Source organism: Barbus barbus (assembly GCF_936440315.1).
Source record: "Barbus barbus genome assembly, chromosome: 31".
NCBI classification, from domain to species: domain Eukaryota; kingdom Metazoa; phylum Chordata; class Actinopteri; order Cypriniformes; family Cyprinidae; genus Barbus; species Barbus barbus.
In genome coordinates, this window is record NC_136759.1 from 18,514,221 (window position 1) to 18,541,591 (window position 27,371).

Below are 27,371 nucleotides of genomic sequence, written 5' to 3' on the forward strand. Positions count from 1 at the left end.
CCCACCACTCTCAGTGGGGAAACAGCGTCCTTCATAGCTCCTCAATGGATCCTAATGGTTATGTAAGGTGGCTATTCAGAAAGCTGAATGGTCTCGGGTGGAAGAGAAATATCAATCTTGTCCAGTGCATTAACACAGCTAAACTCAGTACACCTCCCCTTTCCATGGTACAAAAAGCAAGACAAAAAACACTTTGTGTATATATATATACATATGTGTGTGTGTGTGTGTGTGTGTGTGTGTATATATTATGTAATATTATGGTTTTTTTTCAACTGTATTACTACATAAGTGCTTGTTATTAGCAATTTATAAATTTTAATAATAGTTAATTTTTTTAATCAACTTATGTTCACAAAAAACAATTATTCCAACAAAAAAGGAGGGAAAATTTTTAAACTGTTGATATTCAAGAAACAAGATCTATCTATCTATCTATCTATCTATCTATCTATCTATCTATCTATCTATCTATCTATCTGTCTATCTGTCTATCTGTCTATCTGTCTATCTGTCTGTCTATCTGTCTGTCTGTCTGTCTGTCTGTCTGTCTGTCTATCTATCTATCTATTAGGGATGCCACAATTCTCAATATAATATTGAACCGTTCGGTACGACATCCACGGTTCAATACGCGCTTGTGAATTGCGGTTTTTTCGGTTTTACGTTTAAATAATTTATGTGCGTTTTATTTCTCTCCGAATTGACTGTTTGTGTGTGCCTGTAAGTCTGCGAGCTGAGATGAGGAAACTCCTTCCCGCGAGTAAATATTCAATCACTATGCTCTAAAGTTAGGGGGCGCGTAACCATCATTCCACACTTTAACATGGCGAGCGGTGGTGAAGTGAGGCAACAGTATGAGGAAGCGCCGGCATCTTTCAAACCCGCGGTGTGGAGACATTTCGGTTTTGCCGTTGAGTATAATGCCGAGGAAGAAAAAACGGTGAACAAAAAAATGACTGTGTGCAAGCATTGTTTTACACGTATAGCCTACTCAAACGGAAATACTTCCAACATGACTGCACATCTGCGGCGCCATCACCCAGCAATATCACTGTCTGAAGGCAGGATAGCAGAGAAGGTAATAAAGTCCTCCAAAAAACAACAATCCCTCGCTGAATCCTTCCAGCAAACATACCCAACTGGTTCCGAGAGACACATAAAAATAACAAAGGCAGTGGGGGTGTTCATTGCTAAAGATTTGCTTTGAAGGATACTGTACTGGAGTACTGTTAAGTTTAATTAAGATGGTTTATTTATGTATACTGAAGTACAAATATGTTTATTTGAAATGGTCAATTTATGTTTATTAACTTCACATGTGTTTATTTTCAAAATTTAGGAATTTATGTGTTCCCCAGTTTGTACATGTGCTACCAGCAGCTCTAAGATTTCAGTGTTAATTTTTTTTTATTATACAATACACTATCTAGTGTACTTTTCTTGGCTTTTAAGTAAAATAAAGGAGTATTGCAATAAATCGTTTTTATTATTTTTTCTCCTTAACCTCTTACTGTTCCTATTGCCTAAGCATAGAATAACAAAAAAAAAAACACTTATGTGTCAAGCCATCAGAACCGAACCGAACCGAAAACCGTGTTAAAAAACCGAGGTATGTATTGAACCGTAGGCTAACTGTATTGTTGCATCCCTACTATCTATACAATAAAATTGCAAAATATGTGTTTATCAAATTTGCAAATTTGTTATGAAGTAACGTTAGCTCTGAGTGACAACTTAATTTATTACCTATTCAGATATTGCCTAGTTTATTTATAAGGCTATATTTTTATTATAGGCTAATTATTATTATTATTATTTTTAAATTCATTAATTTAATTTTATTGCTATTATTATTTTAATTTTACTTTATTTCTAGAAAACACAGAGACCAAATCAGTATTTTTATGGCTATTACCAAAACGTATTACAAAAATAAATTAATACATTTACATAAAATATAATAAGCTGTTTTGTTTTAGACCATATAGACATGTTAAAAATAATAAAAAACTTTTAAAAATTTAAACAATTCTTAACTAAAATTAAAACGGACACGGAAAATATAAAAATAAAAAGTGATGTGAAATATTAATAAAACTATTGATGTGTATCAATGATACTAAAATAACACCTGATCACACAAATCATAATTTTTAAATATATTTTTTGTCATGTTCCAGATTTTAGTAACAGGGCTGCAAGTGCATATATAATTAAAACAAAATGAAATAGATATTAAAAATACAACTGACTATTGGTTGAAACCCAAAGATAAAACTTTTCAGGCCCTTTTTAACCCTGCTGGTGGGAAATGCTTAAGATGCTCGAACTGACAAACCAGAGCCCAGTTAAGATCTGTGGTTAAGACCATAGACACAATAACTTCTGTTTATTATGTCTGTCTATGTGTGGGACAAACACTACAATGACGCCATCGCCTGTGTAATATGGGAACTACAAACTGTGCCATTCACAAAACATCCAAATGATAATAACATGTAAGACACACACAATACAACTCAAATTTATGTTTACAACTTAAAGAAATTTAACGGTTATCATTATATTAATAAATTTTTTTCTAAAAGTTAAGACGAAACGTAAAATGAATTCAAATGTAAAAAGTATTGAACTGAAATGTATCAGTTTAGATGATATGAAGCCGATGGAGGCGTGACCCGGAAGTGGCGCAGGTCTCTCCTCCCGGATGACGTCACTTCACTGAGCTGTTTATGATGGCGCTTCGGCCCGGATCAGGTGGAGGTGGCAGGTACAGCATTTCAGGCTTTAACACTGTCTTATCTCTGTTTGTCTACATGTATGCGCCTGCTAAAGCCAGTATGTGTTAATCCACGAGCCTGCTAGAAAATTCAGCCGTTGGTGGCGCACAGTTGCACTTTATTTAGCGCAGCGTCAATATTAGGCTGATGCTGGTCAGCTGGGATGGGGATGTGATGCAGCCCTCGCGGTTATATTCCTTTGCTGTCCTTCCTTTGTCATACACGGGGATACACAACTATATTAATGCTCAAACGTTATTATTATACCGCTTGTCAACGGACTGACTAGCACCCAGAAATGAGCATTTGTCGGCCGTGTCTCAAAACCTAGTGTGTTGCCTTCCTAGACAGCCTTTTGGAGGAGTCTGTAGGTTTATGACTCCCTACAGTTTTATTCTAACGACTTGTTTCCTGTAGAATTGTTCGCTGTTTTCTTTCCATACCTAAATGTTTTGCAGACCTATACACACACATAGATAATACAAATATGTAAACGTACTCGTGTATTAATATTATTTTTCTTTTGCAAATAATATTGCAGTTATCTTTAACTTCCCATTTCCATATGAAAGCCAGTCAAGTAGGGATACAGGTTTAAGTTTCACAAACCGAGTATGCAAAATCTTCAGTCAGTCGATTCAGTTAAAGATTTGTAAGTATTTCTGAGTGTTTTCAAAGAGTACTAAAAAAATCTGACTATATTTGTTTCTGCATGCGACTGAGGAACATGCCTAAATATTCAATTTGAATATATGAAAGTGTCCATTCTGACTAAATTTGATTTGATGAGTGATGTCCAGAAAATTTGACTTTTCAATGAGTCCTTGCTTCCAAAAACTTATATCTGAATGTTGATGTACAAAAATTAAATTGGATTCAAACATTCAAAATGGTTTCCTGGTAGCTGATAAACATTCTCCACATTGTTTCTGGTTCATATCAAGGTTAAAAGAAAGGGTAGACCAGACCAGAGCCACCCTGACCGTCCGGCGTGATTTATGTTTGCAAATGAGACATCAGATCCTGATTGTGATGTGGATCTCAACAGCTCCCACATATATTCATAGCTGTACTGTAACTGCAGGGCTGCATTTCTTGTTGCTCATATAGTTGACCAGATCAACATCGTATTGCACTCATGGGTGTCACTGAGCGTACAGATTTTGATATCGGGTCAGTAAGGCACTTTGAATGTACCAAAGTTTTCATAAAGTAGACCACATAACTGTGAGAAAGGATCGAAAGGCCAACTTCATGTTTTATTTACCTAAAGGGCTTTAGTCTCTGCTGAACTGCTTGAATAATGAATGTCTAGTTTCAAACGGCGCAGCACCAGGTAATGCTGATACCTGCCGTGAAACTAAATAACCACAGGGCTCTACATAGAGCTGCTTTATTTTGGCACTTCTGTAAATGATGAGGAATATGCTCATGTGAAGTCAGTGTGACAACCTGAATGCTGTTTAGCTGCTAAAGCTGTATATTAAAGGAGAAAAATTGCTACTTGTTTATAAGAATTAGATTTTGATAGTTTTTCAATAATTATATTACAGAACTTAGCAGTTTGCAGAAGAAACAGCTCGAAGTTAGATTTAGTCTGGTGGTTCAAGTCATGATAGGCATCTTCCATATGGTTGTGTCTCTCAAACAGCTGCAGTGGAGGGCATAGGGAGTTTATTGGAACAGGTGTAACTGTATTGTTGCTGCCAACACCCTGAAAGATGCTTATCAGGTCTGAGAGTTCAGAAAAAAGGACTGAAGACGGGAATGTCAGAGATGCAATCTGTTATTCTGTTTGAAAGTCACTAAATAAATAAGCCTGCCCACCCACATGGAGCCAACACAAAGGTTTTGACAGTTCTCAAATTCCCATATCGAGTGCTGGAAGGTAAGAGCTGATTATCTGTGACAGCATAAAAAGGATTTAGGGAGTCCTGCATTTTTGAGGTTTATATTATATTTAGGGTAAACGTACCTATTAAGCTCACCAAAATCTACATTGAGACATTTTTAGTGCACAAGATATTGGTTTCAGTACAAAAAGTTAAGTTAAAATAAAATATTAATCTCTCACACAAAAATATTAAATTTAATTTTAAATGAAAAAAGCATTTCAATTAAGATATACATCATTAAATTCAAAAAGTCTGGCTGTGCTTCATGGGTACATTTTTGTACCCTTTAAGCACACCCTTGTTCCCATTAAACTCACATCATGTTTTATTACAAATTCTTGCTTATTTTAAGGAAAAATTTTAAAGAATAATTGTAAAACCATTTTTTGAAGGTACAAAGTCAATCACAAAAAAACAACAACACTAAAATCATGCAACAAGGCATTCAAGTTGATCAGTTATATATTCATAGTGAAGTGTCATTTAAGCACACTGCAACATCTAGGCTAGTCCACGTTCAGCTAAGTAACACATTTAAAAATCAAATAAAACAAACCAATAAAACATTTCATTCATGGGGATGAGCACAGAAACTAGCCTCATTATGAAACCTCTTTTTTTAAATGGATGTAAATGTATCTATAGTCTCTTAAGGCTGGAATACACTTAACGATTTTCCACAGATTTACAGTCTGGAGAAGTTGATGCTAGTTGCCAAACATCAGAGTCAGTCTGCAGATTTGAGTTGACAGAATCCATAGAAAATCAATCAACTTAACTTAAAGTGACATCCATCAGTTTATATGTAAAGTCTGTTCATGAAATATTTACATAGATGTTCAATGTGGAAGAGCTTATAGAGAGCACACTGAGCTTAATGGGAGCAGCAACAATTTTGAATAAATTTCATGCAATATTTATTAAAATGACAGGAATTTTGCTAAATAGTCTAGGTCATGTACAGTCAGGTCCATAAATATTGGGACATCGACACAATTCTAACATTTTTGGCTCTATACACCACCACAATGGATTTCAAATGAAACGAACAAGATGTGCTTTAACTGCAGACTGTCAGCTTTAATTTGAGGGTATTTACATCCAAATCAGGTGAACGGTGTAGGAATTACAACAGTTTGCATATGTGCCTCCCACTTGTAAAGGGACCAAAAGTAATGGGACAATTGGCTTCTCAGCTGTTCCACGGCCAGGTGTGTGTTATTCCCTCATTATCCCAACTACAATGAGCAGATAAAAGGTGCAGAGTTCATTTCAAGTGTGCTATTTGCATTTGGAATCTGTTGCTGTCAACTGTCAAGATGAGATCCAAAGAGCTGTCACTATCAGTGAAGCAAGCCATCATTAGGCTGAAAAAACAAAACAAACCCATCAGAGAGATAGCAAAAACATTAGGCGTGGCCAAAACAACTGTTTGGAACATTCTTAAAAAGAAGGAACGCACCGGTGAGCTCAGCAACACCAAAAGACCCGGAAGACCACGGAAAACAACTGTGGTGGATGACCGAAGAATTCTTTCCCTGGTGAAGAAAACACCCTTCACAACAGTTGGCCAGATCAAGAACACTCTCCAGGAGGTAGGTGTATGTGTGTCAAAGTCAACAATCAAGAGAAGACTTCACCAGAGTGAATACAGAGGGTTCACCACAAGATGTAGGAAGGCCAGATTAGAGTTTGCCAAACGACATCTAAAAAAGCCTTCACAGTTCTGGAACAACATCCTATGGACAGATGAGACCAAGATCAACTTGTACCAGAGTGATGGGAAGAGAAGAGTATGAAGAAGGAAAGGAACTGCTCATGATCCTAAGCATACCACCTCATCAGTGAAGCATTGTGGTGGTAGTGTCATGTATGGCTGCCAGTGGAACTGGTTCTCTTGTATTTATTGATGATGTGACTGCTGACAAAAGCAACAGGATGAATTCTGAAGTGTTTCAGGCAATATTATCTGCTCATATTCAGCCAAATGCTTCAGAACTCACTGGACGGCGCTTCCCAGTGCAGATGGACAATGACCCAAAGCATACTGCAAAAGCAACCAGAGAGTTTTTGAAGGGAAAGAAGTGGACTGTTATGCAATGGCCAAGTCAATCACCTGACCTGAATCGATTGAGCATGCATTTCACTTGCTGAAGACAAAACTGAAGGGAAAATGCCCCAAGAACAAGCAGGAACTGAAGACGGTTGCAGTAGAGGCCTGGCAGAGCATCACCAGGGATGAAACCCAGCGTCTGGTGATGTCTATGCGTTCCAGACTTTAGGCTGTAATTGACTGCAAAGGATTTGCAACCAAGTATTAAAAAGTGAAAGTTTGATTTATGATTATTATTCTGTCCCATTACTTTTTTAATTATGATGATCAGCACTTTACTGTCATGAATTAATAAGATGAGATGGGATCTTTGGTGTATGTTATTGGATATTAGGCTAGATGACCAATATTGAAGTAGTCAGCTCTTTGAACTGAAATGGTTTATAACTGTTCAGAGATGAACTAATTTAAATGCAGTATGTGCTAATTGATTGTGTTGATTTTTATATTCGTTTGCAAATTTATTCCTTATAATATTTTTATTTGCCTGTTATATGCTAATGCCAGTTTATCGTAAATCTACATAATATTGTTAGACTTTTAGAAAAAAATATTGTAGTGTCCAGTTGGTATAGTCTATTATAAAGGCTCTGCATAAGTGTTATGGAGCCATTAATATTCTGTATCAAATCTGCTGTTTACATGTGTTTCTCAAAGACAAAGTTCTGTCAGTAAAGCTCAGGTTTGCTCATGGATGGATGGATGTTGGCAGTAACGGTTTAAAATGGTGGCTAGACGTGATCTCCCCATCCTGATGTCACAGCCGATCTCTCTTTGAATGTTAATCTGCCTTAATCCAGTGTTTTATTTTTTCTTCTCCCTCTGTTGTGTCTCAGTCTCTGTGAGTGCTGCAAAGCCATGAGCCTGCAGGCGAACAGATGCAACACAGACAGACACATCGCTCCGAGCCAGAGAACCTCAGTGGAGTGTTAGCCCACATTTCAGACTATTGGCAAAGCAAAAACTAGGCTAACTCTGGATGAGTTACTTCTGCAATTAAGACACCAAATGTGACATACTGCAAGAGTTATAAGTTTTAATACAACAAGAAATCTGTATTTCTTTTTTCAATTCTCAATAGTGCTTTTTGAATACTTTGCCCCTTCAATAAAAGGAATACCGATTTATCATGTACAATGTACCATAGTAATTCTGTGGTATTGTTTAAAGTATTTTTAAATGAACAGTATAATAATTCGACTTAAAAAGACTTGATTTTGGTCTGGTTCCTCTTTCAAATTGAATGGGATAGAATGGGAAGTTTATTTAACCTGCTCGTAAAGTAGTGATACTACAAAATCTTTTTTTTTTTTTTTTTACCAAAACACTGAAAAACAAAAATGGGGTAATTCAACTCTGAATACTCATCAGGATGCTGTGCTCTCAGGTGATGAATTAAACCAGCTGTAGTAAATTTCTTTGGCAGCAAGCTGCCTCTTAATATTTCAGCAAAATAAATTTTACATATTGCTACTCTGTAGGATAATTTTGGTCAACATTGTTTACGTGTTGTGTGTCCACATAGCTGACATTTTTAACTGTTGGTGTAGGTCATCGGAGAAGGGCTAATTTAACATGAGTGCTTTGGTCAATCCAAATTGAATTATTATTTTTTTTGCTAAATATTTTTGTTGCCAATTTTTGCTTGAGAATTTTGGTCCCTAGCAAGTATCACAAATATTTATTAAAGTTTTTTTTATAGGTTCTGTCACTGTGTTTTTGTAAAATCATACTTCATTACTTCATTCCATAAGGAATTTATTCTATATTCATTTATTGTTATACCTGTGAAAGCAACACAGAGGACTGCCAATATTGGAATGATTTTGATTTCCATTGTGGCGCAATGACTTGAAGTACCTTCTAGAATAATGTACTTGGGCTGTTTCATAAATGTTTTCTCCATTTTATGATTGATTTGTTGCCTTTGGTCAAAATTTCCCTCCGTCTGTTGAATGCGGAGGGCAATAGTGTAAAGACATTAACTTCACACTGAAATGAGCTTGAGGGCTTTGAAATGGGCAGCCTGGTAAATGACTACAATATTGAATGTGTCTGTCTTTTCTGTTCTAGTTTTATGTACCCTGTAGGAGGGGGCATTGGACCACCCCAAGGTAAGTAGCTGACGTTTTGTCTATATTTTGCCTCTTTTTACATTAGATCATTTTGTTGGATACGTTTCTCCAGTATAACATTTAAATGGAAAAACAATATTTATTAAACTTGTCATTTTTTAATGGCAGGAATGATGCCCATGCAGCAGCAACAGCAGCAGCAGGGCTTCCCCATGGTCCAGGTCATGCAGCCCAACATGCAAGGCATGATGGGAATGAATTTTGGAGCACAGATGCCTGGTGCCATGCCAATACAGGTTTGATTTATATATGTTAGCCATTAAAAATTAGGACACCAGAATCACTAATCTCTCATGATTGGGATGTCGTCATTGTCTTGATCTCGTGCTTCTAGGGTGGGATGGCGATGGGCATGCAGACTCCCGGGATGCAGTTCATGGGTCAGCCTCAGTTCATGGGCATGAGGGGCCCAGGGCCACAGTTCCCTGCGGACCTACAGAAGCAGATGGCGGAGGAGCATCAGTAAGGCTTTACATATTCACGCTGCAGGAAAGTTGTTTGTACACCAGAACTTGTCTCTAATCAGTGTGTGCCCACAGAAAACGTCTGGAGCAGCAGCAGCGGATGCTGGAGGAGGACCGGAAGAGAAGACAGTTTGAGGAGCAGAAACAGAAACTACGCCTACTGAGCAGCGTCAAACCCAAAGTGAGCAAATCAATGTGATATAAAAATGACTACTTTCTAAATAATAGACCTGATGTGATTATAAAATAATTGCTTGGTTTAATTTTACTTGGAGTAACCATGATTATTGTGCAGTTTATTTTCCAAGAATATATTGGCATTCAAATAAGATATTTGATAGGGAATATAAACGCAATAAAATGTTTGAGAGGTTTATTAAAGTAATATTGAGCTATTATTGCTGCTATATCACTGTCTGTCTTACAAAGTGTTATTTTAGTATCACTGAGATACTATAATAGTTTTTCATAACTATTTTAAATTAGTTTTTATTTTTATATTTTCTGTTTTTGCTTTAATTTCAGTTAGTTTAATTTTATTGTTGGTCTTTTTGTCGTAATATTAAATAACATTACATATCTGTATAGTTTTTTTATTAATTATAATTTAGTTTTAGTATACTAAAATAAAATGTATAAATAGATGTAAATAATACTAAAATTAAAACCAATAAAAAACTTCTGTTACTTAAAATATTTGTAGTAACAAAAGTATTTTTTTTGTAATTTTAGTTTTAGTATGACTTAACTATACTAACTTTGCCATATGTACTTTTTCTTGCATATCAGCTCCTCCAAACTCAAAACATAATTGCTATTTTTGTACAGACTGGGGAGAAGTGTCGTGATGATGCCTTAGAGGCCATCAAAGGAAATCTAGATGGGTTCAGCAGAGATGCCAAGATGCATCCAACACCATCTTCACAGTCTATGAAACCAGGTACTTCCAGTGACACGTTCCAGCTGCCTGACTGCCTTCAGGCCATTTGCTTTTCAAGTCCCTGCTCATGACGTCAAGGGCCATCAGTGGCCCAGACAGCTTTTGACAAGGCCACAGTGATTGTTGAGCGCTGAAGGACATTACCAGGGATGCACTCACACACTGTTAAAGGGATAAAAATAAAAATCCTGTCATCATTTACTCACCCTCATCTCTGAATTTCCCTTCCCATGGAACACAGAATGAGGATTTGAAGAATTGAACTGGATGCTGTTTTCTGTGCATTTTCACACATGTTTGGGCTGACCTGAGAGTGAGTGAATGATGACAAAATTTTACTTCTTCAGTGAACTATCCCTTTATAGTGTTTCTATTTTGTCTCAATGCAAACATACCACGTCTTTATCATTGAGTCAAATAGCTGTTTTATTCCCAGCAGCCACCAGGAGGCCCTCCAGATGTTTCCACTGAGTGTTTGCTGTTTCCTTATCCTCTATGTAGCTCATTATCCTCCACCTTCACACTCTGGCAGTTTCACCCCTCACACCTGCTTCATATCATTCACTGTTTCTAGTCAACTGCTGCAACTTTTTCTGCTCTGACTATTTAGTTTGGAAAGAAAACTAGTAGTCAGGGTCTAAAATGTATTTGTTGCCACCTCTGCCAATTGCAGGTGAATTGAGAAAAACAAATGAACAGGTCATAAATGTTTATTACAGGCTATTTTTGTTTTGGTGGCTTCATGTCAAGTTTAAGGTCAGTACGTTTTTGAAAGAAGTCTCTTATGCTCATCATGCTTCATTTATTTGATCAAAAGTGAGAAAAGAGAGATATTGCTAAATGTTATTGCAATTTAAAATAACTTTTCTATTTTAATATATTTAAAAATATAATTTATTCCTCTGATACAAACTGAATTTTCAGCATCATTCCTCCAGTCTTCAGTGACACATGATCCTTCAGTAATCATTATAATGTGCTGATTTCCTGCTTGAGAAACATATCTTATTATTATCAATGTTGAAAACAGTTTTTTTTGTGAAAACTGTGATACATTTTTTTTCAGAATGAATCAAAAGAACACCATTTATTTGAAACAGAAATATTTTGTAGCATTACAAATGTCTTTTACTGTCACTTTTGATTAATTGAATGTGTCCTTGCTGAATAATAATTTTTTCTTAAAAAAAATATCACTGACCCCAAACTTCTAAATGGTAGTGTATGTGGAAGAAAGTTTTCTTTATCTAATACCAACCTCTAATGGTACCTTTTGAAATGTACAATGTTAAAAAAAAGGTTTCATCGGTTTCATCAGTGTCATCACGTGTCATCAGTCGGAGGTCAGATTGTCATTCTTAAAATTGGACTTAAACCATGTATTGTTGCAGTTTGTTGATACCAGCCAATTGGCAAGTAACTTTATTCACTCACCAAAGCCAATTTTAACTCAGATTTAGTTTGAACATTCACGTCCATAATGTGACATTTTTGAGCAAAACCAGGATATATATATGAAGAAAAAACAACAACATTTGTCCAGAAATTAATTGGATGGTAAGATATGGATGTTCCATAGCTGACTGCAGTCAGATGAATGAGAATGAGACTTTGCTGAAATAATGCTTAAAAATAGTTAAGTCATGTTAGCAGAAAAAGAAAGACAAACATTTTCTTAGTCAATCATTCATGGTAAGACCAGAAATGAGTGTTAAGTAAAAAAAAAAAAAAAAAGGTCAATTTTGTTTTCACGTTGACTTGTATTTTGGACCCTGCCAGTAATCATAGTAAGAAATTGAAAAATTTATAAACAAGTACATTTCCTTTGACATTTTCAGTTAAAGGTTGCATTTGTTTTTGTGTATTAAAACAGCAGCACCACACCTAATGAAATTCAGTACCCTCCTGGTCATAACTCATAATGTCTGTCTCACTCTCTTGTTTGGTTTTTGCAGACTCATCGCCATCTCATTCCTCTGTCACCTCTCATACCCTTCCTCCTGCTTTCCCTGATGATGACGATGAGTTTAGTGACTTTGTGCAGGGCCCCGTCGATGCCTCCTCCTCATTCCCCTCTTCATCCCTCCCTCCATCCTCCCCTTCACTGAGAGCCGCTCACATTAGCCAGCCATTAGAGACGGGGCCTGGCCAGCATCCCCCTTCCTCCCCTCTCCCTCACTCTGTCCCTTCATCTCTCCCTGTTTCACCTGCCATCCAACACTCTTCTGCCATCTCCAGCTCCCAATCTGCATTCCAAGGTAACGCCCCTCTCACAGTTTCTCACTTTGCCATGCCATCACTTGTTAGTAACCATAATTAGTGGTTAGATGCCATAACTACACTACTTAGTGTGCAAAAACTACACAAACTAGTTGTAATATTAAACAATGAGTTGCATTTGCAGCTTATGTAAGAAAAAAAAAACTAGCACATGTTTGGGGTTGTATGTGCCAGCCAAGCAACTCCCATTGACTTGAATGTGAATGGTGATGGATTACGTTTCTTCAGATCTTTTAAACCTTTTTGCCCATAACTGCTATCTTGCTGTGTTCTTGACGTAGAGTCAAAAGTCTGTCGATGTTTCTGATATGATGGTCACCATCTGTGAGATTTGCTCAGTGATTCTGACTCAACCATCACCCTCCACCTCCCTTCGGTTTTGTCAGCTTGCAGATGGCGTCCCATATGCTCTTATAATTTAAGCTGGAGTCGTATCAGCACACCAGCACATGCACACTATGCCGATTGTGACAGTGTACTGATAAGGAGCTCAGAATGAAGCCTGCATGGAAGCGTGTGATTGATAGTGTTACCAGTTCAAGTTAAAAACATTTGAACAGAATTTACACTATGGTGTCTATTACCACAGAAAAAAAAAATATTTGAACTAGATGTCGTTCTCTGAGGGAAATCTACCACTGACTGTGGCTCATATTTCGTACTGTTAACATACTGTCACTGGAGTAAAATTCAAGGCATTTAACTACTCGTACAACATTTATCAGCCAATTATGTCATGCCTAAACATTTCCTATTCCACCTCCGGTACTGCGAAGAGGTCAGTGAATAGAATAGTCATTGTAAAAGTTAATTTATTGTTATAATGAAGCGGTTACTTACCTGGCTCTTTTGGATATTTTATCAGAAAAGAAACAGTAGGACTGTATATCTGCTCCAAAACTAGTGAGCTGCCTTGCTGTATGTTCCTTGTATAGACAGTATAACATATCTTGATGACTGGAACTGGAACACCCTACATAGTCAGCAACTCCAGTAGAGCGTCTTGTTAACCTAATACTCTAAAAAGTTAAATAGATAATAAATGACTAATGAATTTTTAAATTAGTTTTTATTTGAATTTAATATTTATACTTTATTTAATGGCATTTAAGTTTTTATATATTCAGAATTTTCTTGACTTTGTCCTCCATCTTGTTTTAGTATTTTCGTTAATCTTGTCGCCCTGTATTCTGGGATTCTGTATTCTATTCTGTGCAAAGGAAACATAGTAATGCCTTATTTTAAAGGCAGAATGTTACCTATCATTTGGGAAAAGCTTTTGTGTCTGCATCGCAACTTTGATGCGTTAAATGCAGTAGGTTTTGGTCTTGTACATTCACATAGTCACTTTTGTTGCTCATAGTTAAAATATAAACTACTACAGTTCAATATGGCTTCTGTCCCTAACTGATTCAGGCCCATCTCTGGAGGAGAAGATGTTCACATCTTGCGATTTGACAGCTGATAAGAAGGCCCAGGTTAGTTTTAAGCCACACCAGGCTCTGTCTGAGCTGAGTCCCAGAGTTCAGGTCACATCTCAGTTTCACAGCAGCACCAGAGCCCGAAACTGGGCCCAAACTCAAGATGACTTCAATTCAGCTTTCATCATAGAGACGGCGCCTGAGCCTCTGCCTGCAACTCAGGCACCCCCTGCAGCAGACAACCCGCCCGTCCAGCCCACTAGCACCAGCGGTGAGAAGAAAACATCTGTGATTTCAGTCCCTCCTTTTCGAGCTTCTCAAAATTAACACAACTCGCAGCTCGAGACTTCCTGCCCTGCCTCTATTTGCTAATCGCGAGACATGCTTGGTTTAGAAGGGCTGATTTCTTATCTTGTTCTTGTTTGAAAAATCTTCAAATCTTGTTATACCTAACACTTCAAATTATACCTAACTCTTCTGAATATCCAAGTAACCAAATCTGTCCTCTTACTTCAGCTGTCTTTGCTAAAGCAGATCCAAGGCATTAAACGGGAGAAAATGCATGGTCCTAGAAGCTTTATCCTTGAAGACAATATGCTCTTGAGCATGAACAATGTTCAAAGTTGAATGGAAAAATAGACTAAGATGAAGATAACTTAATAAAATTCTCTACTGGATAACGAAATGCCTAATTCAGATCTTCTGCCTACTTTCTCTGAAACATTTATTTTCTGTCCTGGACATTTAACTGATTTTGCACGTGATCTAAAATATGTAACTGTATGGGACTTAACATGTATTTACTGGGTTTGATTTCTTAACATGTGTTGCTCTATAAATTCTTGCATTTCTTGCACATTTTCCAATTTCTCTGAAATTATGGTTCTGGGATTTTTAGGTCCAGGGGTGTCCAGTCCTTGTCATGGAGAGCCACCTTTCTTCAGGGTTTGGCTCTCAACACACTTGCCTAGAAATTTCTGGTAATCCTGAAGACTTTAATTAGGCTTGGAGCAAACTTTGTAAGAAGGTGGCCCTCCTGTATCAAGATTGGACACCCCTGGTTTAGTCTGTCTACTGAGCTCATTGGTGTCATTAAAGGAGGGGATCAATTGCATGATTCACTGCTGATGATGCTTATTTGGAGGTTTAATCGCCCTAACCCCATTTTAATTATTTGCCTAATTTCCTTCTCCACAGGACTCACAGTTTTAGCACAGATTTCAATGTACACATTGGCAATGCATGTAATGAGATGAGTGTCAGTGCGAATACAAAGCAAAACTCTCTTCTCCCTATGTTGTCAATCTGTTTGTCCTACAAACCCACTAGCTCTCGGCTCAAGGCAGATGAGCTGACGGCAGAAGTAGTGGGAGTCTTTAGTGTGTCTGTGCATGGTGTCAGTAGTACATCCGTGCTGGGCTTTGCTGACAGCAGGTGTGGGGGACGTCTGACTGTGCAGTAGGCACATGGGATATATGCTTGATCAAGCACTCTTAGCATAAGAGTCCACAAACAACATCTCACTGTTTCCATGTCCATCACAAACAGGTGTGGGTGTCTACCCTCAACAAGACATGCAACCCATGGTTCCAGCCTGGTTGTACAATGACTCACTCATCCCAGGTATATGCTCTTGACATCATTGGTTTTTGCATCATATCATAGTTCTGCCTATCACGGTATCTAATGCCAAATGGTTGCTCTTCACAGAGTTGTTCAAGAAGGTCTTTGAGTTCACCATGACACCAACAGGTATTGACACAGCCAAACTCTACCCAATTCTGATATCATCGGGTCTGCCACGGGAAGCTCTCGGACAGATCTGGGCCTTGGCCAACCGCACCACACCTGGCAAGCTGACCAAGGAAGAGCTGTACACTGTACTGGCTTTGATTGGAGTCGCCCAGGTAGATTTCACAATTTTAAAAATCGCACATTAACTTTTAAAGAGTATGTAGGTTTGCAATGATGGGAAGTTAGGTGCATCTTTAGGCCAGAGGTGTGGGGATCTTATCATATCCCCTTGCTCCTCTTGGCAGTTATATTCCTGTGAGTAGAAACTGTAGCTCTTTCAGCAACTCATGGGACCCTTTCAGTAATAACGCATTTGTTATTCAAATTGAAAAGCTCAGTGAGGAGCCACTCTTCCAGTGCTTCAGTTTTGTAGAGCAATAAAGAAAGGAAAAGCTCTGGAGAATGCCAGAAATGGCACTGAAAATGGAAGTTGACTTTAATGAATATTTTAGGCAAACAAATCAGACAGCCTCTTGGTGGAGGGGGAAATAGACATCTGGATGGAGCAGGAGGTCTATTGTTTGACAGGTCTGCTTTTTAAGTTTGTTTCCCTGATGAAAGACGTGCCGTAAATTCAATGTTCCTGCACAAGGCGTGTTGAAGCGCTCTTGTCTAATAGCTCACTAAATCATTGTTATGTGTAGGGAGAATATCAGTTTTAATTGAGTGTCTTATGTTTATAGCAGTGCCTCATCTTAATGACTGTCAGTAATCAGCGTTTATCAGTCGGCTTTCAAAGATCTGTGCTACTTGTTATCGTCGACGTTATCATTCTACTTTAACGCTTTGCTTTTATAGCTTCTCTTTAAAGATACTTAGTTAACAGGGGACGGTATTGTGTACAAATCCAGTCTTGGAGGGCTAGCATCTTGCAGAGTTATGTATCAATCCCAAATTAACCTGCCCACTGGCCATCCCGGACTTGAGTTGAAGAGTCCTGGTGTACTGTTTAAAAATCTGGACTGGTATCTAATAGGTTTTAGTTCAAATTTCTTTTAGATCCATCTACTTAAATGAATAGTTCATCCAAAAATGAAAATTTTGTCATTTACCCCTACCTTATGTCTTTCAAATCCCACAAGACTTTGGTTAATCTTCAAAACACAAATTAGGTTTTTTAAAGTGCCCCTATTATGGGTAATGAAAGGTTCATATTTTGGTTTTGGGAGTCCCTAACAACAGGTTGACATGCATGCAAGGACAAAAACACATTCATTGTCTTATAATATGCATTTATTTTTACCTTACTTGCTCAAAGACTCTCAAACTATTTGCTCAACGATTCATTTTTCTAAATCCCTCCTTTGCGTGACGCTAATCTGCAGTGATTGGTCTCATTTTAATTTCATCTCGCCTGTAATGCCTGATAAAGCTGCGCTTGTGAGCACAGTGCTGCTTTACCGGAGAAAAAGCTATTTTACTGCTCCAAAAGCGGCATCTAGTGGTAAAGAATGAATTTGCATTTTCATTCAGACCAATGCGAAAAGACCAACAAGTAGGCAGGCAATAGGCTAATGTTTCATGTTGTTTTAAAAAATGACTCGTTTCAATGATTCAGAGTCGACTCTTTCTTTTGAGAGACAATAACTTTATACAGGGTGCACTTTCAGATTTAAAACTTTGCAGGATGTTTTCATTCACTTAGAGATGTGTTACACACTGCAGGAAAGGTAATTTTCAAAAATCCATAATAGGAGCACTTTAAATTAAACCTGAGTGGTGTCTGTCGCTCCATTCAAAGTCTAGGTAACCGATATGTAAAAGATTCATAAAGGTTAAAATGATACCATAAAATTAATCCATGTGAATTGAGTTGTTTAATCCAAGCTAGAAAGAGAAGTTTTATGGGTTAGGAATGACATAAGGGTGAGTAAATGACAAATTTCATTTTTGGGTGAACCATCCCTCTAAGTGTGCAAATTATGAGAGCCAACAGCTTGCAAGCATTTGATCCTGTTGTACGACACATTTTGGAATGCAACGACACATGGAGTCAAGATCGCATAGCTAGAAGTGTTTGTTCATGTTTTTGTGCCTAAAGCAAGGTGTATACTGTATGACTTTTAAGGTAATTTACGAATGTTGCTTATCCACTTTAAGATTTGATTTCTTTGGAATTTTTTATGAACAAAAAGTAGCAGTCTTACGTCAGACTGTTTGATACAGATCCTAGATAAAACTTTGATCGTTCCATTGATAGCTTGGTCAGTTACTACCCCAGCCTTTTGTTTAACAGTGCCTGGTTTGAGTAATATTAATGGTATAGTTGACCCAAAAATGAAAATTCTGTCATTAATTTCCTCATTAAACCCTCATGTTCTTCCAAAGATGCAAGACCTTTGTTCATCTTCAGAACACAAATTAAGATGTTTTTGATGAAATCCGAAAACTTTCTGATGTCACATGGACTATTTTAACAATGTCCATACTACCTTTCTGGGCCTTGAACGTGTCAGTTGTGTTGCTGTTTATGAAGGGCCAGAAACTCTCAGATTTCATCAAAAATATCTTAATTTGTGTTCTGAAGATGAACAAAGGTCCTATGGCTTTGGAATGACATGAATGAGGGTGAGTAATCGATGGCAGAATTTACATTTTTGGGTGAACTAATCCTTTAAATGACTTTAAGTTGCATATTGTGGTTGTATTCTCTAGAGTGGTCTTACAGTCATGAGTTTGGACATCCTGAGTCAGTTCCCCTCTCCACCTGTGCCCAATCTACCCACCATGGCTATGGCTATTCCTGCTGTCCTGCCTCAGCACCAGCAGCCCATCATGACCCAGCCACCCGTGTCCATGGCCATGCCGGTCGCCGCACCACCTGTCATGGGCATGACCCCAAACCCACCTGCACAACCACCGGCCAGCTTCATCACCAACTTCCCTCCTGTTCAGGTAAACATCAAACACTTTATTATGGATAATAACTGCACTGTTATCGCTCAACTGATTCATTGTTTTGTTGGCTTGCGTTAGGCTACTAAGGCTGATGATGACGATTTCCAGGACTTTCAGGAAGCCCCCAAAGCCGGCGCTGGAGATGACTCATTCACAGATTTCCAAGGAGAAACAGCAGGAGCGTTTCCCAACATGACATCATCCCAAAGCGGGTACGAGCGCAGCTTTTCATCTATGCGTCATGGCATATTGTTGCACGCCTGGCAAAAGCATATTTGTGATGTAATGCAAACTGCTTGGAGAAGTGCATCGTAAAGCAGCATCCTGTCATCTCTCATTAGTAGTTTCTGATATTGTTTTTATGCTTCGTTAATTCTTCTAGACTCGGTTTGCTCATCTGGAGCATGGAATCGCTCTCCACTTTGTAATGGCTTGTAATAACCTGTCCAGCGCAACAATTAAACCCCTGCCATCTTTTCTCATGAACCCATTTCAATGGACAGCTGATAAGCTCATTCCATTTTATTTCTATTCACATCTGCACAATTTTATGCTCCCAGGGAAAAATGACAAAAGGCAATTATGGAAAGCAGGGAGTGAGAGGTTGGAAAGTATATTCACTGAGTGCCACGGCTTTTACCGGTTGATCAGCTTCACTGAGCACAAAGCATCCTTTGTTTTAGAGGAATATTTTGGTGCTTGAATGTGTCTGAAAATGAGAAGTGCTGAGAATAATACAGGAAGTGAGGGTGAGAGCAGAGTTTTTCTACTGTGCTTGCTTGGAATATTGCTGTTATGAGGGAAGTGATCCAAGACGGAGAGAAGGGGAAGAAAGAAACTTTTGTTTTGAAAAGAAAAACCGAGCTGAATTTCAAGTTGCACACTGTATTTGAACCACACACTGAAAGTATGCATTTTACCAATTTGGGCAGTAAGATCGCTTTCTTTGAAAGAAACTGATACTTTCATTCAGTATGGAAACAATAAATTGATCCAAAGTGACAGTGAGGACATTTCTAACATTAGAAAAGATTTCTATTTCAAGCAGCACAGCAGTTTTCAGCATTGATAATAAGAAACGCTTCTTGAGCAGCAATTCAACATTAGAATGATTTTTGAAGGATCATGTGACACTGAAAACTGGAGTAATGATGCTGAACATTCAGCTTTGATCACAGGAATGAATTACATTTTAAAATATATTCAAATAGAAAATGGTTATTGATATTACAGACACTGTTTCTCACAAACTGTTTGTATTCATGTGTAAACATTAGCATCTAACAAAAATATTTTACCTTAAAATTTAAAAATCACTTAACTCATTTCCCATTTCTTACCATCCTTAGACAGCTTTTATATAAATTCTGAAAGTCTATAGGATACATTATATTTAGGGATGCACCGAATGTTCGGCAACCGAAATTGTTCGGCCGAAAATAGCAAAAAGACCTCTTTCGGTGTTCGGACGAATTAGCAAAAATACAGAATAAATTGTACCGAACAATGACGTGACGCGATCAAATAGAGGCACGCACTAATGCAGCAAACATGTCTGCAGTGTGGAAGTATTTAAAATGGTCAAAGACGCAAAATTCATTACAAGCACAAAGCACCGACAGCGAGAGACTGCTTAGTGCTGCATCTCATGTGTCTGATGAGAAGAGGAAGAGGTGGTTGTTGCTGGTTACTGTGATGACTGAAATCGTGAAATGGGCTTAAACGATTAGTTAAATAAACTGCAGAATGTTATGTTTTCAAATACACGCACGGATTGCATTCAAAAAGCGCTGCACGAGCTCTCGACGCCAGGGTTCAAAGTCCAAAGCAAGCTAAAACACTGTTAACTCGTCATTTGCTCAATAATATTTTTATCATTTTTAAGGACAATTAAGGATCATTTTTAAGGACAATTAAGGACAATTAAGGATTTTTAAGGACAATGTGATACGTGCGACAAACATCTTCCCAAATTCGTAATGAGAATCATTTAAATATCTGCATGCTGTTGTCAACAAAAAGAAGCACTAAGATCTTCCTGTGGGTTTCTGAAAAAGCAACAACTCCATCAAAATGAATAAATATTAGTATTGTTATTTTACTGTTGTTCTGTAAAATAAAAAATAAGACAATAATAATGATAATAATAATTACCCTACAACAGCTCTATACATTTATTATAACATTCACACATAGTGTTCAAATTGGGATCTGTAATATATTCTAATGTTTTAAAAGAAGTCTCTTCTGCTCAGCAAGGCTGCATTTATTTGTACAGTAAAAAATGCATGCCTGATTCAAGAAGGGGGTCCCAAAAATGGCCAAAAAATATTAAATATTATTATTATATCAGTAACTTATTCATTTTAAGTTAAATTGTGCATTGTTGGTATAATGTCTGACAGAATGTTAAAAAATGTTCAGTGTAAATATTTTTAAATAGTTGTTTTGTAATTAATTTTTTTATTTGAAAAGCAGGACACATTTTGGTTATTTAATTTATGCAATAGTGGGGAAAAAAAAGGCAAAATAGGCCTACATGGGGGAAAAATGCACAAAACCGTATTCGGTATTCGGCCCAGAGTTTCATTTTGTTCGGCTTCGGCCAAGAATTTTCATTTCGGTGCATCCCTAATTATATTTGTCCAACTTTGGATTTTTATTTTAATTTTGTTTTAAAATGGGATGTACGAAATACTAATCTTATAAACTTTATAGCAGGGATGGTATGCAAATTAGGATTGTGCCTCTAATCTAATGTTTTGGCTTATAAACTCTCTTTGTAAACTCTTTGTAGCTTTTAAAGCACATTGATCTGTTTGGACTGACTGCTGTGTTTTGTCTGCTTCATGCAGTGTTCCTGCCATGCTAACTCCAGTATCAGGGTCTTCATCCTCCTCCTCTGATAAATACGCAGTGTTTAAACAGTTGTCAGTGGAGCAGCCTGCAGAGCCCACACCTCCTGTCTCAGGTAAAACACATACACACACACACACACATTCAGCTCTATACACCTCATTAGACCGTTGAGGAAGGCAGATCTCTCAGAAGACTGCTGTCAAATCGGGTTAACTTTTAAAACTGATTCTCTTGTCTAAATGCATTTGCGATAAGGCTGTGTGGCCCACAGATGTGTTTTGCATAAATTGATCCTGCTATTTATCACATTCCTGCAGCTCCTTCTATCATTATTATGGTCTAGTTAAAAAGCACTGCTGCTTCTACACACAGGCATTGTTTACTGTTTTGTTCCAGATTCAGGGGACAAATACAGTGTTTTCCGAGAGCTTGAGCAGCCTTCAGACAGAAAACCAGTTGGTAAGCAGATGCATGTCTGACACAACATGAATACATCAAGTGCATAACCTAGATCTGCTTTTTACAAGATTAAATTTAATACAATTGCACCAGCCTATAGTGTGTTAAGTTTATTGAAGGGCTCCGTACACTGATGTAGGCATGTTTGCATGTCCCTGTCTCACTAGAGCAGAATCCAGTGGGGACAGCTCTGAGAGAGCCAGTAAGTCAATGGTTGCAGTGATCTCTTCTCCAGAACTCCTGTAGTTCTGTTCTGTTCTCTCTACCTTTGATTCCTTATAGGCCTATAGGCTGCAGCTGAAATGGAAAAAAGTTTGTCATCTGTGTGTCTTTCACTTCTAGTGGTCGATCAAATTTTTTTTTTATTGGCCTATATTGAGAGGGCACAGTGGTTAATGGTTGATATATTGCTGGTATTTATGATATAATACAATTTAGTGAATGCAAAATTTTGTGTGTATTTTTGCGTTCAAGTGCAATTTGCTGTGAAAATAACTGAATCCATGATTGCATGTAGTTGCGTAATTGTCAAATTTATTTTCATGGCTCATTGCACTTAATGTTTTTAAAATCAAACACATTCTCATTTTATTTTTTCATGAATCAGTTGAATATGTCAGTGATTTTAAGCAGTCCTACACTGCACTGATAAATTTACATACCACAATATACATGATAAAAGGAAATTCAAATCAACAAAATTTTGTCCGATTAATTGCTCTACCACTGGTCACTTCACTACAAGTGAAATGAGAATGGATTTATTGTGGCTAAACCGGAGTGTGTGATTGTGTGCTGAGACTGAAATTTGCTGGTAAATTTGCTACACTATATTGCCAAAAGTATTGGGTCACCCCCTTCTAATGAACATGTTTGACTACTTTAGTCATTTCTGTGAGTCCAAATCTTAATGTTTAAGCATATAATGTGGGGTGGTGATGGCGCAGTGGATAAGACACATGCCTTTGGTGTGAGAGACCCGGGTTCGAATCCACTGTGTGACACCAATGTGTCCCTGAGCAAGACACTTAACCCCCTAGTTGCTCCAGAGGCGTGTGACCTCTGACATATATAGCAATTGTAAGTCGCTTTGGATAAAAGCGTCAGCTAAATGAATAAATGTAAATGTATAATGATATTCTAGGGAATTGTGTGCTTCTAATTTTATAGCAACAGTTTGGACAGGACCCTTTTCTATTGTAACATGACAGTGTCTCTGTGCACGGTTCAAAAAGAAATGATTGATTCAGTCAGTGTGGAGTTTTTGGCTCAAGGTCTGCATTTAAAGTCACACCAGAGGTGTTCAGCTGGGATCAGGACTTGGGTTTCTGCAGACCAGTCAAGTTCTTCCACACTGACTCAATCAATCATGTCTTTTTGAACCGTGCCTTATACACAGAGGCACTGTCATGTTAGAATAGAAAAGGGTCCTGTCCAAACTGTTGCTATAAAATTAGAAGCACACAATTCCGTAGAATATCATTATATGCTTAAACATTAAGATTTGTACTCATAGAAATTATTAAAGTAGTCAAACATGTTCATTAGAAGGGGGTGACCCAATACTTTTGGCAATATAGTGTATATTCTGTGTCAGGTTGATTTATATCTTCACACTAAAAGTCTTCAGTTCCATTGTGCCACCTTTTTATTTCAATTCAGCAGTCAAACGCAGCTTGCGTTAAGTATTGCTAATCCATTTTTCTCTTTTTAGGCCCATGAAATGGAGCTCTAGGCAACTTGTAGGCAAACTCTGTATTGTGCCGTGCCAGCTCTCTGTCCTTTGTTGTTTTGGTGTGAAATGCAGTTCGCCATGCCCTTCAATTGTTTTCTTTTTGTTTTTTCCACAGGGGAGGGATTTGCTGATTTCAAGTCTGTCAGTGCCGACGATGGCTTCACAGACTTTAAAACAGCCGACACCGTCTCTCCACTAGACCCACCAGACCAGGCCAAGTTCCAGCCAACTTTTCCTCCTCCTTTCTCTTCTTCTCAGTCTCTGTCCCATTCGCAGCCAGTCTCTCTGGCTCAACCTAGACATCCTCTCAACATGGCAGACCTGGACCTCTTCACAACAATGGCTCCTCCTGCTCCCACTACCACTGTTGACTCCAAACTCAACCTGTTTCCTTCAGCGCCGCCATCCTTGGTATTGCCCTCAGTTGCAAAACCTCCCAGCGTAGGGGGTGATGACTTTGGCGATTTTGCTCTTTTTGCCTCCTCAGCATCCTCTGAAGTAGCTCCCACCACCTCCACAGTAGGGAGAGGAACTGGGACGACAGTTCAGGACGACTTTGCTGACTTCATGGCGTTCGGGAGCTCGAGAGATCAGAGAAACGAGACCAGCTCTGGAGATGGTGGTGGAGAGGCCCAGTTGGAGACGTCCCAGCCGAGGCAGCAGATCAGCACTGATAAGTACGACGTGCTCAAGCAGCTTTCCCTAGAAGGTGGCCTGGCCTACGAAGATAATAAAGAAAGTGGTGGGGGCTCATTCTCATCGCTCAAGAGCGACACGGACGACTTTGCAGATTTCCAGTCCTCCAAATTCTGTACGGCGCTGGGTGCATCCGACAAGAGCTTGGTGGACAAAGTGGCCGCCTTCAAGCAGGCCAAAGAGGACTCTGCCTCGGTGAAATCCCTGGACCTCCCGTCCATTGGGGGCAGCAGCGTGGGGAAGGAGGACTCGGAGGATGCGCTCTCAGTACAGCTAGACATGAAGTTGTCGGACATTGGTGGAGACCTGAAGCATGTGATGTCTGATAGCTCCCTAGATCTCCCTGGTTTGTCATCCCATCAACCCCCAGCTGCAGGTGAGGAATTAGTACGCTTGCTCTGGTGAAGTCTGGCCGACTCTGTCTGTCGCCACTTTCACTCTTTCACACATGCTCAGACCACTCAGGCCTCTCAAAGGCTGAACAACCGCCCTATCAGACGCCCAGTTGGAACACAGTATGTGTGTTCAGTGTGGCTGAGTTAAAGTTACATATCAAAAACTTGCTATACATCATATCATGCAGTCATTCCCGTTCAAGTTATATACATTTCCAGTTGAATCATGCACAATTGTAAACCTACAGTATTTATTGTTGTTTATATTTATTTATTTATTTAGGTTATGTATTATTTTTTACCAGTCAAAACTTGTGCTTGTGGATTTGAATCTCATGAGATTAGTATTATCGCTAACAGCACAATAACTGGTATTATTAACTCCTAGTGTTATCAGGTGATCAAGCAGTTACGAAAGCACATTTATATATAGTATTTAATTCTAATAGCTTGTGACTTGGTTTTCTCTCCTGTCGTCCGTCTGTTCATGTTGTCATTGACGTCATCTCTCATTGGTTATCCTGTTTCCATTGCTTTGATTGTTATGTCAATGTATTTGAAACACAAACCAAAGCAGCACGTATTAATGGTGGAATGCACAAAAACTGTTCATGCTGCACCTGATTCATTTCTCAGATTTTTAGAACTGACTGTCCACACTGACATTTCGCAACTCATAAAATCAGATCCATTTTTTTCAGTTGCCACTGTAATATCTACATCACTTGCTGTAGTAATGACTGAAGTCAGCATAGTGCCAAAAGAATGAGAATAGCTGAAATGATAATGTGGAAAGAGAAGAAATTTGGACTGGAAGTTTTGAATTTGGCTTCTCATGTCAATTACTTGCATTGGGACATACTGATCTCAAATGAACTCAACACAAAGGCATTAAGGTAGTACCTAAAACATGAGTTTGAATACATACTATAAGTTATATAGTATGCTGTGTCTGAAATCATACTGTTATTTATGGGGAAATGAATATAAAATTTAAAGTAAATATATATAAAAAAAATACATATTTAAAAAAAGTAGAAATAAAAAAAAAAAAACAGTGAAAATTATTTGGACACAGCTGTCAAATTTATTGACATTATGTACCTTTCCCAAATTCCTAAAAAAAAAAAAAAAAAAAAATTAAATGGATAGTTCACCCAAAAATGAAGAGTCTGTCACTGATTTCTCACCCTCATGTCATTCCAAACCCGTTAGACCTTCGCTCATCTTCGAAACACAAATTAAGATAATTTTTATGAGGTTTGAGAGCTTTTTGACCCTGCATAGACAGAAACGCAACTGACACATTCAAGGCCCAGATAGGTAGTAAGGACATTGTTAAAATAGTCCATGTGACATCAGTGGTTCAACTATAAATCTGTCAGTCTTTGCCACATGTTCATGAGAGTACCATGACGTATGCGTGTGGTGCTGCTGACACAGGAGCCAACGTAGAACATGGATGCACTGCACCTTGTTTACAAGCAGAGGATTGCACACACATTTTGGTACTGTCGTGAACATGACACGGAAGAGAAGAAATAATTGAGTAAATTCATTATTTTTGTTTTCTTTGGGCACAAAGTATTGTTGTAGCTTCATAATAAGAAGTTGAACCACTGATGTCACATGGACTATTTTAATAATTTCCTTACTACCTTTGTGGGCCTTGAACGTGTCAGTTGCGTTGCTGTATATAGGATGGTTAGAAAGCTCAGATTTAATCAAAAACATCGTAATTTGTGTTCTGAAGATGAACGAAGGTCTTACAGGTTTGGAATGACATGAGGGTGAGTAATTAATGACAGAATTTTCATTTTTGGGTGAACTGTTCCATTAAAATCCAATCCAACCATTTAGACTAATTTAATTTCTGAAAAAATGTGATTTTAATCAGATTTCATATAATGGTTTTGAATCAGGTTTGTAATAATCTGATTTCATTATTTCAGACAACAGACAATTAAACTGATTTGACTCAGATGTACCAAAAAAATGTATTTTTGGTGCAAAGCCAAACTTTATAATGATCACATTTGACTTGATAATGTTCACATTCAAATCTAGTATTATGAGATTATTATTATGATTATGATAAAGTCAAAATATTTTTGCTCAAGATGGCATTGTTCATTTAAATTCTGCCAACACTACACATCTGACTTTACATTCGTTCAGATTTTTGACTCTGAGCCATTTTGCGCTCATCAGAATTACAGATGGGATATATAAACAGCCAGATTAATATGCTAATGACGCTGAAGTCTTGGCTGTTTTTCCAGTGCAGGCGACTAGATTTGTCTAAGCATGAGAAATGATCTTCACATTTCTGTCCTTTATTTGATCTACAATTCCACCTTCATATCAAGTCATAACACAGCCTCTCTTGATATAGCCAACAGGTGTTGTAGTTAATATCGTTCTGGTCACACTTGTTTTGCATGTAAGCGTTCATCCGTTCATGTGATGGTTATCCGTGTTGCATGTGCATGGAGAATCCTCAA

At 38.0% G+C, this 27,371-nt stretch overlaps 1 protein-coding gene across 3 annotated transcripts in view; it reads left to right on the forward strand.

The window, feature by feature from the left end:
- Positions 1-2,702: 2,702 nt before the first annotated feature.
- Positions 2,703-27,371, forward strand: part of LOC306851659 (synergin gamma-like) — a 49,215-nt gene continuing 24,546 nt past the window's right edge. For 2 of the 3 annotated variants that reach the window (XM_079388067.1, XM_079388066.1), the window contains exons 1-15: positions 2,703-2,773; positions 8,865-8,905; positions 9,035-9,162; positions 9,261-9,388; positions 9,466-9,571; positions 10,219-10,330; positions 12,286-12,588; positions 14,027-14,302; positions 15,580-15,654; positions 15,742-15,938; positions 18,481-18,720; positions 18,802-18,935; positions 21,579-21,694; positions 21,979-22,041; positions 23,892-24,848. In XM_079388067.1, the coding sequence (XP_079244193.1) occupies positions 2,736-2,773; positions 8,865-8,905; positions 9,035-9,162; positions 9,261-9,388; positions 9,466-9,571; positions 10,219-10,330; positions 12,286-12,588; positions 14,027-14,302; positions 15,580-15,654; positions 15,742-15,938; positions 18,481-18,720; positions 18,802-18,935; positions 21,579-21,694; positions 21,979-22,041; positions 23,892-24,848 (2,914 nt within the window). In that variant the 5' untranslated portion in view covers positions 2,703-2,735. The remainder of the gene's footprint in view (positions 2,774-8,864; positions 8,906-9,034; positions 9,163-9,260; positions 9,389-9,465; positions 9,572-10,218; positions 10,331-12,285; positions 12,589-14,026; positions 14,303-15,579; positions 15,655-15,741; positions 15,939-18,480; positions 18,721-18,801; positions 18,936-21,578; positions 21,695-21,978; positions 22,042-23,891; positions 24,849-27,371) is intronic. The other variant, XM_079388068.1, reaches the window with a different exon arrangement.